Here is a 15,727-nt window from a genome sequence, read left to right on the forward strand (position 1 = left end):
TTGGGGAGGATTAGGAAAAGATTCACATAGAATACGGCACTCAAGCTACCTTTTTTTTTTTTGAGGCACTCAAGGTTAAGTGACTTGCCCAGGGTCACACAGCTAGTAAGTGTCAAGTATTTAAGGCTGGATTTGAACTCAGGTCCTTCTGATTCCAGGGCCAGAGCTCTATCCAATGTGCCACCTAGCTGCCCAACATTCAAGCCGCATCTTAAAGGAAGAGAAGGACTCCATGGGGAAGATGGAAGGAAGGCGTATTCCAAGTCCATAGGATGGCCAATGCATTGGAGGTAGGAGATAATGGGAGAGAAGATCAATTTGGCTGGGCCAAAGAATGCAGGAAGGGGAATAATGTTTAATGAGGTTGCAAAGATAGTTTGGGGCCAGGTTATAAAGGGTTTTAAAAGTTAGACAGAGGAATTTGTATTTTATCCTGGATGTACTAGGAAGCTACTGGTGTTGATTGAGAAGGGGAGTTACATGGTCAGATCTGCCTTCGTGGCAAATCGCTTTAGTGTTCATGTGTAGGATGGGCCAGAGTGGAGAGTGACGTGAGGTAGAGAGACCAGTTAGGAGGCTGTAAAAAGAACCTAGGTGATGAGGGCCTGAGCCAAGATGGTCCCAGTGTGAGAACAGGGGTCAGATGGAAAAGATGTGAGGGTAGAAATGGCAACATTTGGCACTGATTGGGGGGACAGAGAGTGAGGAGCCCAGCACAAGCCACCCTTTACTAGGGATTAGGTTCTCTTGGCTCCTATAGACCCCTACCAGATATACAGTAAGCCATATTCCTCTTATCACAAGTTCTTGCTAGACTTTTGCCTCCCCTTGGGATGACTTTTCCTACAACATCACAAGGGCATTGCTACAGATTTCGGTCCCTTCCACCCCAGAACATCAAATCATCCACAGAGTATGGGGTCTCTGTCCTGACTGCCCCCTATGCACCTACCAGTTGACAGGGGTTTTGATTTCTCCTGTAATAAAGAATTTGGGGTCCAGGGTCCACCACATGGGTGATTGGGCCCCCAATTCAGGACCTTCTGTGAGGTTCTCTAGGGCAGAGGGTCTTAAGCTTTCTAGTGTCATGGGCCTCTGTGGCAAAAGTCTGATGAAGCCTTTGGGCCTCTTCTCAGAATAATGTTTCTAACAGCATAAAATAAAGTTCATAGGATAAATAATAAAGGAAGCAATTATATCAAAATAGAACTATCAAATTATTAAAAATTATAAGTGCATGAACCACAGGTTACAAAGCCCTCACCTAGGGCAATGGGAGGCAATTCACAACTGGCTTCCATGGATCCTTCCTTTAAACGTCCCTTTGCTCCATAACGTTAAATCTCTCACGTAGTCATGGCCTGTAAGACTTTGTCTAAACCCTAGCACCGACTGGGCTTTCCATCTGGCCAACAGGAAATCAAAATCCAGACAAAGTTTTCTAACTAAGGCGTCTGAAAAGAATATCATCTCATATGCAAATGGCTGTCTGGGCACATACTTTGTGACAATAATATCAAGAACTAACCTTTATATAGCACTGACTATGTGCCAGGCACTGTGCTAAACGCTTTCCAATTTTTATTTCATAGGATTCTCACAACAGCCCTGGGAAGTGGGTGCTATTATTATTCTCACTTTACAGATGAGAAAACTGAGACAAACAGAGGTAAAGTGACTTGCCCAGGGTCACACAGTTACTAAGTGTCCAGGACCATAGTTGAACTCAGGTCTTCCTGATACCAGGCCCGGTGCACTATCCACTGCTCCACAGCTTTGTAAATGTGCATCAGCAGTTAGCATTTGCTCACCATTAAACCTTTCCCAAAAAGCTCAAGATTCCATGGCCCGATTGGTGGAATCCATGGGCAGATACCTCTGCTGTCTCTAAGTGCCAAATTCCAGTCAGTTGTCCTAGCTGCTCAGATACTCCAAAACCTGAGGGAGCCACATGGAGGCAAAGCCCACTCATAGCATCATGAAGCTTTGGCAAAGACTTCACAGATTATTAGCCCAGGCTATAGGAGATAGAGTTGTTTTGGTGCATACGGAAGTGAAAATCCACCTCCTCTAGTGGAAATAGCCCTAGGCCAGGAGTTCAGGAGATGTGGGTCCTAGTCTCTATCCAGCTAGTGGTCAGCTTTGTGATTTTGGCAATTCAAACCTCTAAGCCCCAGTTTCCACATTTGCAAAACTGGGAGGAGGGGGAAGTTGGACAGAATGATCTGTCAATGTTCTCAATCTATGACCCTGGGTCAAGATGAGTCATAAAATCCCAACTTAGGAGTCCTTCCTTCAGTATGCATTTCAACTGTTTTTCATGTGATGGAGTTGCAAGGCCCCCTGCCCTTCCTGTTTACCCTCATCTGTCCACACTATCACTCAGTAAAGATTTCTTAAGTGCCTACTATGTGCTCTGGGGATACACAAAGAGGCAAAAAAACCCAGTCCCTGCCCTCAAGGAGCTTACAGTCTAATGGAGGGGACAACATGCAAACAAATATACACAAAGCAAGCCAAATACAGGATAAACAGGCAATAACTAACAGCAAAATAATTACCAGAGGGATGATACTAGAATGAATGTTTGTCAATGCTCCTCCTCAAATGCAGGACCCAGAATCAAGCAGAGCAGTCCACGTGTGGTCTGACCAGTGTAGGCTTGACCAGCAGCCATACTCTCATACGTCTTGACAAACTCACCATGGAGTTCATGTCCTCATTATTTTCTTCTGCTTTGATTAACTTCCCTCTACCACCTTCTCTCCCTCCATTTTCTCCTCTACCCCCTTCCTATCTTCCCACTTCTATTACTTTCCCACATTCTATTACTTTGCTTAAGCAAGGATAATGCTCAAGAAAATACTATAAAATGGTTCATTGGTTCAGGACCTGGACTTATTTCATTGATATCAAAAACGCTCATGAGAAGACCGGTCGGCACCTGAGAGGTTAAGATATTGGCCCAGAGTCACACAGCCCATAGGGGTGATTAGTGGGACTTGAAATCCTAGCCAAGTTGGTTTCCAGGCTAGCTTGCCAGCCACTACATCAAACAGTCTCTCATATGATGGGTATTCTAAAAAGTGGTGGGTGAAGAGAGTTTTTTCTTCAGGAAAACATTGCAGAATTAAGCAGCCACACTCTCAGTACAGCCCAGGACCCTCCAGGCTCCTCAGCATTCAGGCGTTTGGGGATAAAGAGGCTCCTTCTGTATCTGACTGTCAAAGCTACTGGATGCATCTGATTCCTAACCCCAGACCAAGGATCACACCAGATCGGGTTGATTCAGGCTTGTATGCTGGATTGTATGCTCTGTCTCCTTCATCTCTGGGTATATTAACAAAACACGTGATAGAAAAAAAAAGCGCAGAAATTGGACGTAGGGCATCGAACTGCTGGCATCGTTGTAATTTACACTAAGCTCTCATGTCCAAGAGCTAAGTCCATTAAGACTGCCTCCTTGCTTAGTTGTCCAGACACCAAACTGGTTAAGATCTCCCTCCCTTCTGCGCTTCTGGCAAAGAATGCTCCTCTTCCACAGAGCACACCCTACTACTGCTGCCTACCACACCCCATACTTCCCTCCACATGCACATACACATGCACACATAGATACACATACACACACACATAGATACACACAGACACATAGATACACACACATGCACACATAGATACACACATAGACACACACATGCACACATAGATACACACATAGATACACATACACCTGCACACATAGATACACACACATAGATACACACATACACATGCATAGATACACATACACACACATAGATACACACACATAGATATACACACATAGATACACACATAGATACACATACATACACACAGATACACATACACACACATAGATACACACACATAGATACACACACATAGATACACACATGCACACATAGATACACACACATAGATACACACATACACATGCACACATAGATACACACGCACACATAGATACACACATAGATACACACATACACATGCACACATAGATACACACATAGATACACACATACACATACATAGATACACATACACACAGATACACACACAGATACACACACATAGATACACACACATAGATACACATACACACATAGATACATATATACACACATAGATACACATACACACACATAGATACACGCACACACATAGATACACACATAGATACACACATGCACACATAGATACACACACATAGATACACACACATAGATACACACACATAGATACACATACACACACACACATAGATACACACACACACACATAGATACACATACACACATATACACTGCATCAACAGTGTAGCAGGGAAGAAAGAGCGTTAGATTTGGACTCATAGAGTCTGGGAGCAGCCAGGTGCTACTGTAGAGCACCAGGTCTGGAGGGGCGAAGACTTGAGTTTAAATCCAGCCTCGGTGACCCTGGGCAAATCACTTCACCCTGTTTGCCTCAGTTTCCTCATCTGTAAAATGGGCTGGAGAAGGAAATGGCAAACCACCCCAGCCCCTTTGCCAAGAAAACCCCAAATAGGGTCACAAAGAGTCAAACACAACGGAAACAACTGAACAACAACAAAAACGACACGGAGTCAGGGGATCTGGATTTGAATCCCAACTCTGCTATTTGTTAGTTATGTGACCTTGGGCAAATCTCTCCATCTCATCAGGACTCATTTTCCTCACCTTTGTAAAATGAGGGTGTTGGACAAAATGCCCTCTAAGACCCTTTCCGGCTCTAAACCCATGACTGGAGCCTGATCCTATGAGCAAGAAGGAATGAGGTGGGCCCGCTCCACGTCACCCCGCGCCTGTGCCAAATAATGGAACTCTCTGGAAGCCGCAGCTCCCGGCGCTCTGACAGACGTCCAGGTCATGCATGGCCTAGTCTGGGCACCTTGCATCGGGAGCACCTCTGAGCGCCACGGAGCCAGCCACCAGTTGGCTAGGTCCTAACTCACCCATGATGGCAGACCCCATCGTTGCTTTGGATGGGAATGGTGGGGGTCCTTGGAGACTGGATCACCCTGACCTCCTATGAGCATGCTGAGCTTCCCGCTCTTCCCTGTGACCCATCAGCATAGCATCTTCCCATCCCCTTGTCTCTCAGCTCTGTCAGAGAGAACCTCAGAAGGCAGTTTGCCTTTGAAGATCCATGGGCCTATTTATAGACCCGCCACCTTACCTCCCCTCAGTGTCACACTCCTGCCTTCCGAAGCTCTGTTCAGAAAGACACTTGGTGCTGATGGGTGAAACTGTTTTCCCACTGAGGTTTATCCTACAGCCAAGATGCTCAGAGGATGCCCCTGCCTCAGTACCCCTCTGTGGTGGCTCCAACCCAGATTTCTGGTTCTGCCATCAAAGGACAATTGTGAGATTACACAGTTAGACCTCTCTCATCTCAACTCCCAAAGAAAAGTTGTCTCTCGGTAGGAATTCAGACACCTGGGGAAAACTGGAGATGTGGGAAGAGGGGAAGGTTTGTGGTTCACCACAAGTCCCAAAGCTGCCCTGTAACTGGGCTTTCACATCCCCCACCCGGGAGAAGCAATGCTTGTGTCTCTGAATGCCGTATGGCCCTAAAAATCAAGCCCCTTTTCTATGAGAAGTCCTACAGCTAGTGAAGCATCTCCCCTACCCAATAGCTCCATGTCCTGTCCCTCCAGCACTAAAGCTCTTCACAATCTGGACTTTTCCTTTCTTTCCCTGTCTTCTTACACTTCATTGCCCTCTTTCCACTCTACAATCCAGTCATATTGGATATCTGTTCCACACATGAGGCACTCCATTCCCTGACTGCGCCTTTGTATTCACCATCTCTTGTGCCTGGAATGCTCCCCCCTCTTCAGCTTTACCTCTTGAACTTCCCTGGCTTCCTTCAAGACTCACCCCAAATCCCACCCTCTGCAAAAGACCTTTCCCACCCACCCCCAATTATCAGTATATTCCCTCTGAGATTGCTTCCCAGTTATATTGTATATACCTTGCGTAACTTAGTAAGTTTTGTGTTTGTCTCCTCCATTAGAATGTAAGCTGCTTGAGTACAGGAACTGTTTTTGCCTTTCTTTGTATCCCCAGCACTTAGCACAATGCCTGACGCTTAGTAAGTGCTTAATAAAATGCTTAATGACTGCCTCTCCAAAGGCAGAGTTTGGCCAGAGGCCTGGACTTCAGATCTTCACTGTTCCTCTGCCCAGATTCAGCCTCTCTCCCACAGACCCCATTTCTGCCTCTCCTTTATCCTGGGACCTACCCACAAGGACCTTCTTCTTCCTCTCTTGTGGGGAGCATCATTTCAGAGAAACAATGTACCCTGCCTCTAGTTATGGCTCTGATCTCAACCTTGCTTTAATAGCCCATTATGATAAAATTTTCCGAAACCTTCCTGGAACCTTCCATCAGCCTGTATATCACCTTTCATGGTAACAATATCCATGAGTTTATCTAAATAGAATTTGGAGCAGGCCTGTCATTTGTCCCAAGAATATCTCTTTTCAGGTTTTAAGAACCCCACCTCCAACCCCTCCCAGCTTAAGAATCTGGAATTTAGTAAGCAAATCAATGTTTAGCTATACGTCACCATTATCCTATAGCCTTCAAGATTTTTCTGAGGCTTCATGATGTAGAGAAAAGAACAGCCACTTTGTAGACATGAAATCTGGATCCAAGTTCATGTTACTCAAGGGAAAAATCACTTAACCTTTCTAAACATTGACTTTCTCATCTGTAAAATAGGAATGATATTTGTAGTACCTGCCTCATAGCAAGCTGTGAAATGTTCATGAATAGTTCAGCTGGTGTTTTCTGCACTGTTAGGATGGGGAAGAGAAATGCTGGCTGACCATTCCAGATGAGGTACCCACATCACCTCAATCTGAAGGCTTTTGTTGACTCACCATAGAAATCTGCAGGATTGCTATACCTGGGACAGGGGTAGCCGATTTCTGTGAAATACTTCACCATGTCCCGAGCTGCTCCTGAGTAGATGGTGGTCCCAGAGGTCATCAGGAGGACCAAATCAAACAACTTGAAGATATCTGAGCGTGGCTGATGAAGCGATATCAGTACTAATCTGTTGCCTTTCGCCAGCCTGGATAAAGTTTTCACAAGGTTATGGGATGTGAAGCTGTCTAAGCCTGATGTAGGCTCATCCAATATTAAGATTCCTGCCAAGTAAAAAGACCACAACAATCCGCTAGTACCAGTGATTTAAGCATGACCATATAGAATGAAGTTCTTGGGTAAGCCATGTTTCTGCAACTATTCCTGGGTCCTGCTCCTCACTGAACCATTTTCCTTGAAATGAGAAAACCTTCCCGCCTCCATACCTTTATCCCACCCATCCCCATTTTAATGTCTTAAAAGCTTATCAATCCTTCAAATGCCTTTTCCTCCATGAAGCCCTCCTTGATTCATCCCAACTGGAAAAGATCTCTCCCTCTTATAAACTCACATTGTAGCTTATTTGTACCCCAGTTATATACTTTTTGTATTATTCTATTTTGCATTATAGATATTTTCGTACATTGTAAGCTCCTTGAGGCCAGTTGTCTTATCTATTTTGTATCCCTCCCTTGTGACTATGTTTTGCTTTAAAAAAAATTTAAAAGTAGAATGAATGAAGGAAACAGATTAGGAAGACAGAAAAAAAGCATAATTAAAAACCCCCCAGGTTAGGCAGGACCTTAGAGAGGAATAGTTCCCAGCCAGAAATTCCTCCCCTTCCTTCCTACCTATATAAATTAGAGCAAATCACAATTCAGGCATGGCACAGTGCTAGGCACACAACAAAGATCTGACTAATTCCCAGCTATCAAGCATGACTATTGCTAAACTATTTTAAAGATAAACGTATCCTAAATTTAGTAATCTCCATAAATAGGCATGTGAGCTCCTTTCTCCATACATAATCCCCACCTCTACTCCACCCCACATAAAACACACTCCATAAGAAAATTCACAGTACATTTCTGTAGGGAGATAGTGTGGGTTTGCACTGACCTGAATACAGCTCAAAAGCCAAGAGTCCTGGTTCGGTTGGTAGTGGAGGTGGTGTTAGTGACAGATATACATAACAAAGGCAGGAATATGGGCCTAGAAAGTGTAGTTACCGTCTTCTCTTAGCTTTTGTTTTTACTTAACTTCATTTTTCCAGCCAAGGAGGATTTGGGGAGACAAGCAGCCTTAATTGTTCTTACCCATTGGTGGCTCTCGTTGGAACAACAGTCTTGTTTGGGACAGAGTCTTCAAAATGGGTGTCAGTCAGTACACTGGATGTCCATCAGAGGTTAAATAGGAGTTACAAGGAATTTCCAAATCTAAATCTAATTTCTAAATTTCTAAGTCTAGTTGCATGAAACAAGCACCAGACACTGGCAGTCAAAAAATTAGACTTAATCCTAGTCTGCAGCTCTTTGGTTGGTTTTTTATTTCTTTCTTTTCTTTTTCTTTTTTTTTCCTTTTCTTCCTTTTTTTTTTTTGGCTACTCTTATTTAGATATGGTGGCTCATAGTCTTGGCAATGGACTAAACCCATTTGTTTTTTTTTTTGTTGTTATTATTTTGTATGTTGTTGTTGTTAGCTTACAGTCACCAGGGCTTCACTTTGATGATGACTTCACTTCTTGAACTTCTATTACATTCCTGCTCAACTCAAGCCATGCTTATAGAGCAATACAGGGGTGTGCTGGTAAATGTTTAACAAGAATGCTCTGGGGGAAAAAATGTAAGTACTCATACATCTTTAAGTTTAATCTTCATTATTAACATTTTCTTAAGTCTAGACAATCAGCAAAACAATAAATCAACCCTGATTTGTAATGGTTGCTGATTTCTGAGGTATAAATGCTCACACTGAAAATTCATTCCAAAAAACCCCCCTCAAAAGCCAGTAAGAGCTGGCTCCAGCAACCCCTGCATGTATCTCCTCCTTTTATGCTGTCTATAATGTACTCTAGTTGAGTGTTTTCTTTCTGTGTGTGTGTGTGTGTGTGTGTGTGAGTGTGTGTGTGTGTGTGTGTGTGCCCCCTCCATTGGTGGTGTGTTAGCTTGAGGAGGGAGATACCTCATATATGCCCAGGTTTTTATGTCTCTTTATCTGCTTTGTTCTTTTATTAAATATCATTTGTTTTCAACCACTGTATCCTCTCTCTAGTTAGTAACAACAACAAAAATATCTAAGTTTATATAGTGCTTTAAGGTTTGCAAAGTGCTGTTCTCCCTTTGGGATCACATTTCTGCTCTTTACTGTGCATGCCCCCTTTCCTAATGGTGTCATCTCTTTGCTGGGGATCATCTAGTCTGCTGAGTTCTCTCATTGCTGAGCTGCATTTGTTACCTTCTTGTGGGCTTCAGCTCTTTAGGGCTACCTACTGGCTCTGCTCCTATCACCTAAAATGTAGTGACTAGAAAGCCTCTGCCTGACTAAGGCTGGCTAATAGATCTTTAGTCCATTGCCAAGACTATGAGCCACCATATCTAAATAATTAAAGAATACACATTGGTGTGGGGCTGGTGAGCTGTGGTTTTTGAGTAGATGTAGATTCACAGAGTGCCTCAAACCTGAGAGTCCACATATAAGAGGAGATGCTACAGGTGCTACATTTCTATTCCCAGGCCTCTAGCTAATATTTCAAAAAAGGTTTCCAGTTTCTATCCTAACTCTTCTCTCACTGTTTCTGAATTAGTAAATTCCTACCCTCTCTGAACCACTTGTGAAGTTCCATAGAATAATTTACTCAGTTTAGGTCCTTGAATATCTTGCTTTCCAGCAATACTAAACTCCCTTGATTCATTTTAGGATTGGGCCCTTGTGGATATTTCTTCATTCATTAATCTAGTAATTCATTCATTCATTAAACAAACATTAAGACCCTGTAGAGGATATAGAAAGAACAAGTCTTTTCCCTCATGGAGTTTACAATCTAATAAGAGAGACTATGCAAACATGAACACACATATACACATATATTACATATTATACACATGTATACATGCATGTGCATACGTGTATGTATCATTTCTTATTAGATTGTAAGCTCCGTGAGGGAAAGGATCATACCTTATTCTTAATATATATGTATGCATATATGTGTGCATAAATATATGTATATATGTGGGTATATTTGTGTATATATGTGTGTTTATATACACATACACATATATACAAGAGAGTAAATGTGACCTGAGAGAGGTACATGCAAAGCACTCTGGGAATTCAGAGAAGGGAGAGATCATTTCCTGCTAAGGATATCCAAGACAATGTGATATTATAGAGCACTGGACTGGGAGTCAGAAGATTTAAGCCTCACCTTGACCTTGAGTAAATTACTTGACCTTCCTTCAGGAAGGTTTCCTCATCTGTAAAATAGGCACAATAATACCTGTTCTCATGCTGATGCAAGATTATGTTGAAAAAAATCAAAACAAATGTAAAAATATTGGTAAACTCTAATGCTATGCAAATGTGAAATATTATTATTATTTATTATTATTAACAATAATAATATATCATGACAGAATTGAACTAAGATTTGAAAAATGGGTAGGAATTAGCCAGGAAGAGTGAGGAGAGAGGGGGAGGACATTCCAAATGGAAGGAAAAGCATGGGCAAAAGACATGCAGGTAGGAAGCTAGAGGTGGGAGAGGTCTATGATAGAACTGAAGTTGCATTTGAAGAAGATTAAACTTACAGCTGTGTGTCTTATACAGCAGAGATTGAAAGACCAGAGGCAAGAGGCAGCTAGATGGTTTACTGGCAAATCGAGTCTCAGACACTTACTAACTTGCTGGCTTACTAGCTTACTTGCCCCTGGGCAAGTCATTTAACCTCTGACTTAATTCTTTGAAGAAGAAAATGGCAAACTACTCCAGTGTCTTTGCCAAGAAGACCCCATGGACCATACTGCATGGTCCATGGGATCATGAAGATTGGGACACAACTGAGCAACAGACCAGAGGCCAAGAGACCGGTTAGGAGATGTATTACAGTAGTCCAGGCAAGAGATGATGAGGACTTGAACTGGGATGTAGGCAGTGGTGAAAGAATAGAGTAAACAGAAGCAAGAACTCTTGCTAAAGGAAGATCAATAGAATTTGACATCTTGACTGGATGTGGGAGGCAAAGAACAAAGATTGAGATTGAGTAAATGGGAGAAGGGAAGTCTTTGAACAAAAACACTTATTCTTGGACAGGAAACGGGAAATTGGGGGAAAGTGAAAGGTAGAGTTTTTGATTTGCTGAGTTTAAGGTGCCAGCCAGACATACTGGTGGAATTTGTTGGAAATGTGTCTAGATCTTGGGAGAAGTGGCAGCAGGAGATACACTTTGGGGGGGATGTCTGTAGGTAGGTTACAGCTGAATCTGGGAAGGGGCCAGCACAAAGAGAGAAAAGTGCCAAAAATAGGAACACCAACATTTACAGGAAGGGAAGAGTACCAACTGATGGCAGAGAGACCTATAGAGAAGTCGGCAAGGTAAAAAAAGCAGGACAAAACACAGTAACCAAGGGAAGGGAGAATTTCAAGGCAGAAGGGCCCATTCTGCAGTGCTGGGATCAAGAAAACGCCACTGGAGTTGATGCCCTTGGCCATCAGGGCCAACTTGAATACCAGTTTGTATTTGTATAGCTCTTTATTAAAACTTTATAGAGCACCTTAACGTATGTTGTCTCATTGAATCCTGACAATGAGCCTGAGAAATAGGCACTATTATTATTCCTATTTTACAGATGAGGAAATTGAGGTTATGAGCAGTTAGTTGACTTCTGCAGGGTCACATAGCTAGTAATTGTCTAAGGCAGCATTTGAACTTAGGTCTTTCTGACTCCGGAACTAGGACTCTGTCCACCATATCTTGTAGCTGCCTATAGATGAGGAAACGGAAGATCAGAAACACGTCACTGAACAACACACTGCCTCCCTTCCAGAGAATAGTGGTAGGGGCGGGGAACAGAAACCAGATTACAAGAAGCTGAGGAGTGAGTGAGGGGTGAGACAGTGGAGGCAGGGCTGGGCCATGCCTTCAATATTTATTCTAGTTGCTATTGTAGCAGGGTACATAGTTTTTAGCCTTAAAAGTACCGGATGAGGTAAGAGGAAAGGAAGGAAAGAAGATGATGTAGCCTTATTCATACAGCAACACATTCTCTGATTTTTTCAAAGCCTTTTGTAACATTTTGGCTTTACATATGTGATCTTCACAACAGCCTCAGGAGGTAAAGATTTTTACCCATTTTGAGAATGAAGAAACAGATAGGGGTTACGTGACTTGCCCAGAGTCACACAGCTAGTAAGTGCCTGAGGCTGCATGTGAATTCCAGACTCCCTGACTCCAAATCTAGCGCTCTATCCACTGCCCCATCTATCCACTTTTATCAGATGGAGAAAGATTCCATGAGTGGGAAAGATGTTTCTCCCACACACGGGGCCACACCAACCAGAACAGCCCCCTCACCCGGATTCCATAGTAGCTGCACCCCGATGCTGACTCGTCTCCTCTCGCCACCGGACACTCCCCTCACGTACTCATTCCCCACTCGGGTGTTCGCGCACTGCCGCAGACGGAGCTCAGCTATCACCTCTTCTACCTGAGAAGGAGGAAACGGTGAAATCACTGATTTCTTGCTTTTCGAACATTATTCTCAGGTATTTTTTTCTTCCTTCAATGGGCTTGTAATTCCTCCTGTGTCTTAATGGCAGTAGCATGTATATAGCCACACACCTTCACCAAAGGTCTCCCACACCTTTGTCCCGTTTTCTCCACTCACACAGCCCCCACTCTGGGGCAGCCCCTCATTGCCTGGATTACTGCAAGAGCCTCTCCGCATTCTAGTCCATCCTCCATTCAAGCTGCCAAAGAGACTTCTTAAAGCTTAGATCTAACTAGATCATTCCATGATTTGGGGGGTTCTGTTTTTAAAACTTAATTTATTTTAAACTTAAATATTAAAACTTAAATACACAATAAGAAAAGAAAAAGAAATATTATAAACTTAAATACTAAAACTTAAATACAAAATTCTTCTTTTAGACTTAAATACTAAAACTTAAATACACAATAAGAAAATAAAAAGAAAGCATTGCCATGAGTGCAGCAGAACTTAAGACAGGATTCAAAATACATAGCAATAAATTTCCCTTTTAAGAGAGCCTATGTAATAAATACTATATATTTTGTTGAGAGCTGTCTATCTTTTCTTTGCTTCCTTGTAAGTTTTCTTTTATTCTCTGCTGTGCACTTTTTACTTCACTCTTCCCCACCCCTGAAGGCTACAATTAAGCATGGATATATAGATATATGTATGTATATATACATATATACATATATATACACACATACACATACACTTTTGAGGGGTTCTTCAATAACCCTAGAATAAAATATAAAGTCCTCTGTTTGGCACTGAAAACTCTTTAACACTTGGCCCCTTCCTACTTTTCCAGTTTTCTCACAATTCACTCTTTCCTGTACACTCTACATTCTAGCTACAATGGCAGGCTTGCCATCCCTGGAAACATGACTCTCTATCCCCTATCTCTATGCCCTTGCACTGGCTGACCCCTCTCCCTAGAATGCACTGCCCCCTCTCCTCCACCCTTCAAGACTCATCTCAAGTCTCACCTTCTTCAGGAGGTCTTTCCCAGTTGCACCAGAACAATGCCTTTCCCTCTCAGATTATTTTCCATATCCTCAATATATATCTTGTATATACCTAGCTATTTACAAGTTTTCTCTGCCATTGGAATGTAACCTTTGAGGGCAGAAAATGGTTTTCTTTCTTGGTATCTCCAGCACTCAGCATAGTGTCTAGCTTATAGTAATCACTTAATACATGTTTGTTGATTGATTGACTGATCTCAAAGATGTGAGGACACCCTCCAATGCTCAACCTATCCATGCCCCTTCATCTTGGGCAATTCTTGTGCATGTCCCCCCATAAATCATCTCTAGGGGATCTACCAAATATGGCAGCCTTCCTCTAGTTCTTTTAACATCATATAGATACTGTTTACAGGATTTTACTGAGCCAGTCTCTAACCTGAGAATGACTACAGGCCAGAGACAAAATGCCAGTAATCAAGTAGCAGTTTAATTAATTAGTTTCATTATGAGGAACAGATTTGCAAATCAGGAATTCTTCTGATCAGAATCAATGAAAGTGGCACAGTGGACAGTACGGGGCCTGGAGTCAGGAAGACTCATCTTTCTGCGTTTAAATCTGGCCTCTGACACTCCTTAGTTGTGGAACCCTGGGCAAGTCACTTCACTCTGTTTGCCTCAGTTTCCTCATCTGTAAAATGAGCTGGAGAAGGAAAAGGCAAATCACTCCAGTATCTCTGCCAAGAAAACCTAAGATGGGGTCATGAGGAGTCAGACATGACTGAAAAATGATTGAACTGAATTACTTACCTCATAGAGCTATTGGGATGCTTGGGTGTACATCTATTATTAAAGGTAACCAAGTTTCATATTTAATATAAAATATGGAATAGAGTGGAACTAGCATCCTTGTTAGAATCCTTTTCCCATTGCCATCTTTTCTTTACTCATTCCCTCCTTACAAGATTTGGGCAGGTTAGGGGATTTTCTCTAGGAAAAGAGAAATTTGCACAAAAGTTGTGATTGTAGTTGTTCAGGCATATTTGGCTCTTTGTGACCCCCATTTGGGGTTTTCTTGGCAAAGATACCAAAGTGGTTCACTTTGAAAGAAGAAAGAAGAGGAAGAGGAAGAGGAGGAGGAAGAGGAGGAGGAAGAGGAGGAGGAGGAGGAGGAGGAGGGGGAGGAGGAGGAGGAGGAGAAGGAGAAGGAGGAGGAGGAGAGGGAGAAGAAGAAGGAGAAGAAGAAGAAGAAGAAGAAGATGAAGATGATGTTAGATTTGCCTGAAGCTCAGAAAGCGACTTCCCTATGATCACGCAGTTAGCAGGTACCAGGTCTGCTTGATTCTGAGTCCCGGCTTCTAACCACTGCACCATCTTTCCTGGCCCCCAAAGCGCATGATTATTGTCTGATTCTGTGAAATTCCTCTTTTGCCAACGAGTTAGTTCCGCACCCTCTTTTTGCGCTCGGCGTGTGAGGAGGTTCTTGGGAGACGGAGTTGCGCGACAAATAATAAGGTCTCCCACACGGTCAAGTTGGGGAGAAGGTTGTCGTGCTGCCGCACGTGGGCGATGCATTTCTTCACCAGCTGGGGTGTGCTCGGCTGACCGTTGATTAAAATCTGGCCCGACTTAACTTTGCCTCCATGCTCTCTGCAGGTTATCAAATCCAGCAGGGAAGACTTTCCATAACCTAGCAAGGCAAGAGATAGGATTCTTCCGTCAGGGAGCTCCAGTTCTGAGCCTGCTTAGCAAGAGCTTTGGGAAATGGTTCTTATCCTTTGCCTCTTCTCCAGATACCTCAATGCGCTAGGACTCCATCATGTGAAAAGTTGGAACTATTCCAGGGCAAACGGGGGTTTGTACCAGGGCACCGACATGGTGCGGAGCTCGTTTCCTCCCTGCAGTGATCATCTCCCCTACACCTCACCTCACTTCATCGTCTGCCAGCTTGCATTTCAGGCTGCCGCCCCCATGGTCGTGTGGCTGTGGTACTCACTCCCAGGGCCTGCCTTACCTTCCCACCCCTCAGGGAGGGAGAAAGACAGCACCTCTAACTCCATAACCCCACTAGTGATCAGACTGCCTTCTG

General features: G+C 43.2%; 1 protein-coding gene across 1 annotated transcript in view; it reads right to left on the reverse strand.

The window, feature by feature from the left end:
• ABCG8 (ATP binding cassette subfamily G member 8) overlaps window positions 1-15,727 on the reverse strand; it is a 41,218-nt gene that overhangs the window by 8,163 nt on the left and 17,328 nt on the right. The window contains exons 6-8 of the mRNA XM_027865016.1: window positions 15,090-15,328; window positions 12,493-12,625; window positions 6,935-7,204 (exon numbers count right to left, since the gene is read on the reverse strand). Of these exons, the coding sequence (XP_027720817.1) occupies window positions 6,935-7,204; window positions 12,493-12,625; window positions 15,090-15,328 (642 nt within the window). The remainder of the gene's footprint in view (window positions 1-6,934; window positions 7,205-12,492; window positions 12,626-15,089; window positions 15,329-15,727) is intronic.

This window comes from Vombatus ursinus, unplaced genomic scaffold (genome assembly GCF_900497805.2).
Source record: "Vombatus ursinus unplaced genomic scaffold, bare-nosed wombat genome assembly UNPS02014778.1, whole genome shotgun sequence".
Taxonomy (NCBI): Eukaryota; Metazoa; Chordata; class Mammalia; order Diprotodontia; family Vombatidae; genus Vombatus; species Vombatus ursinus.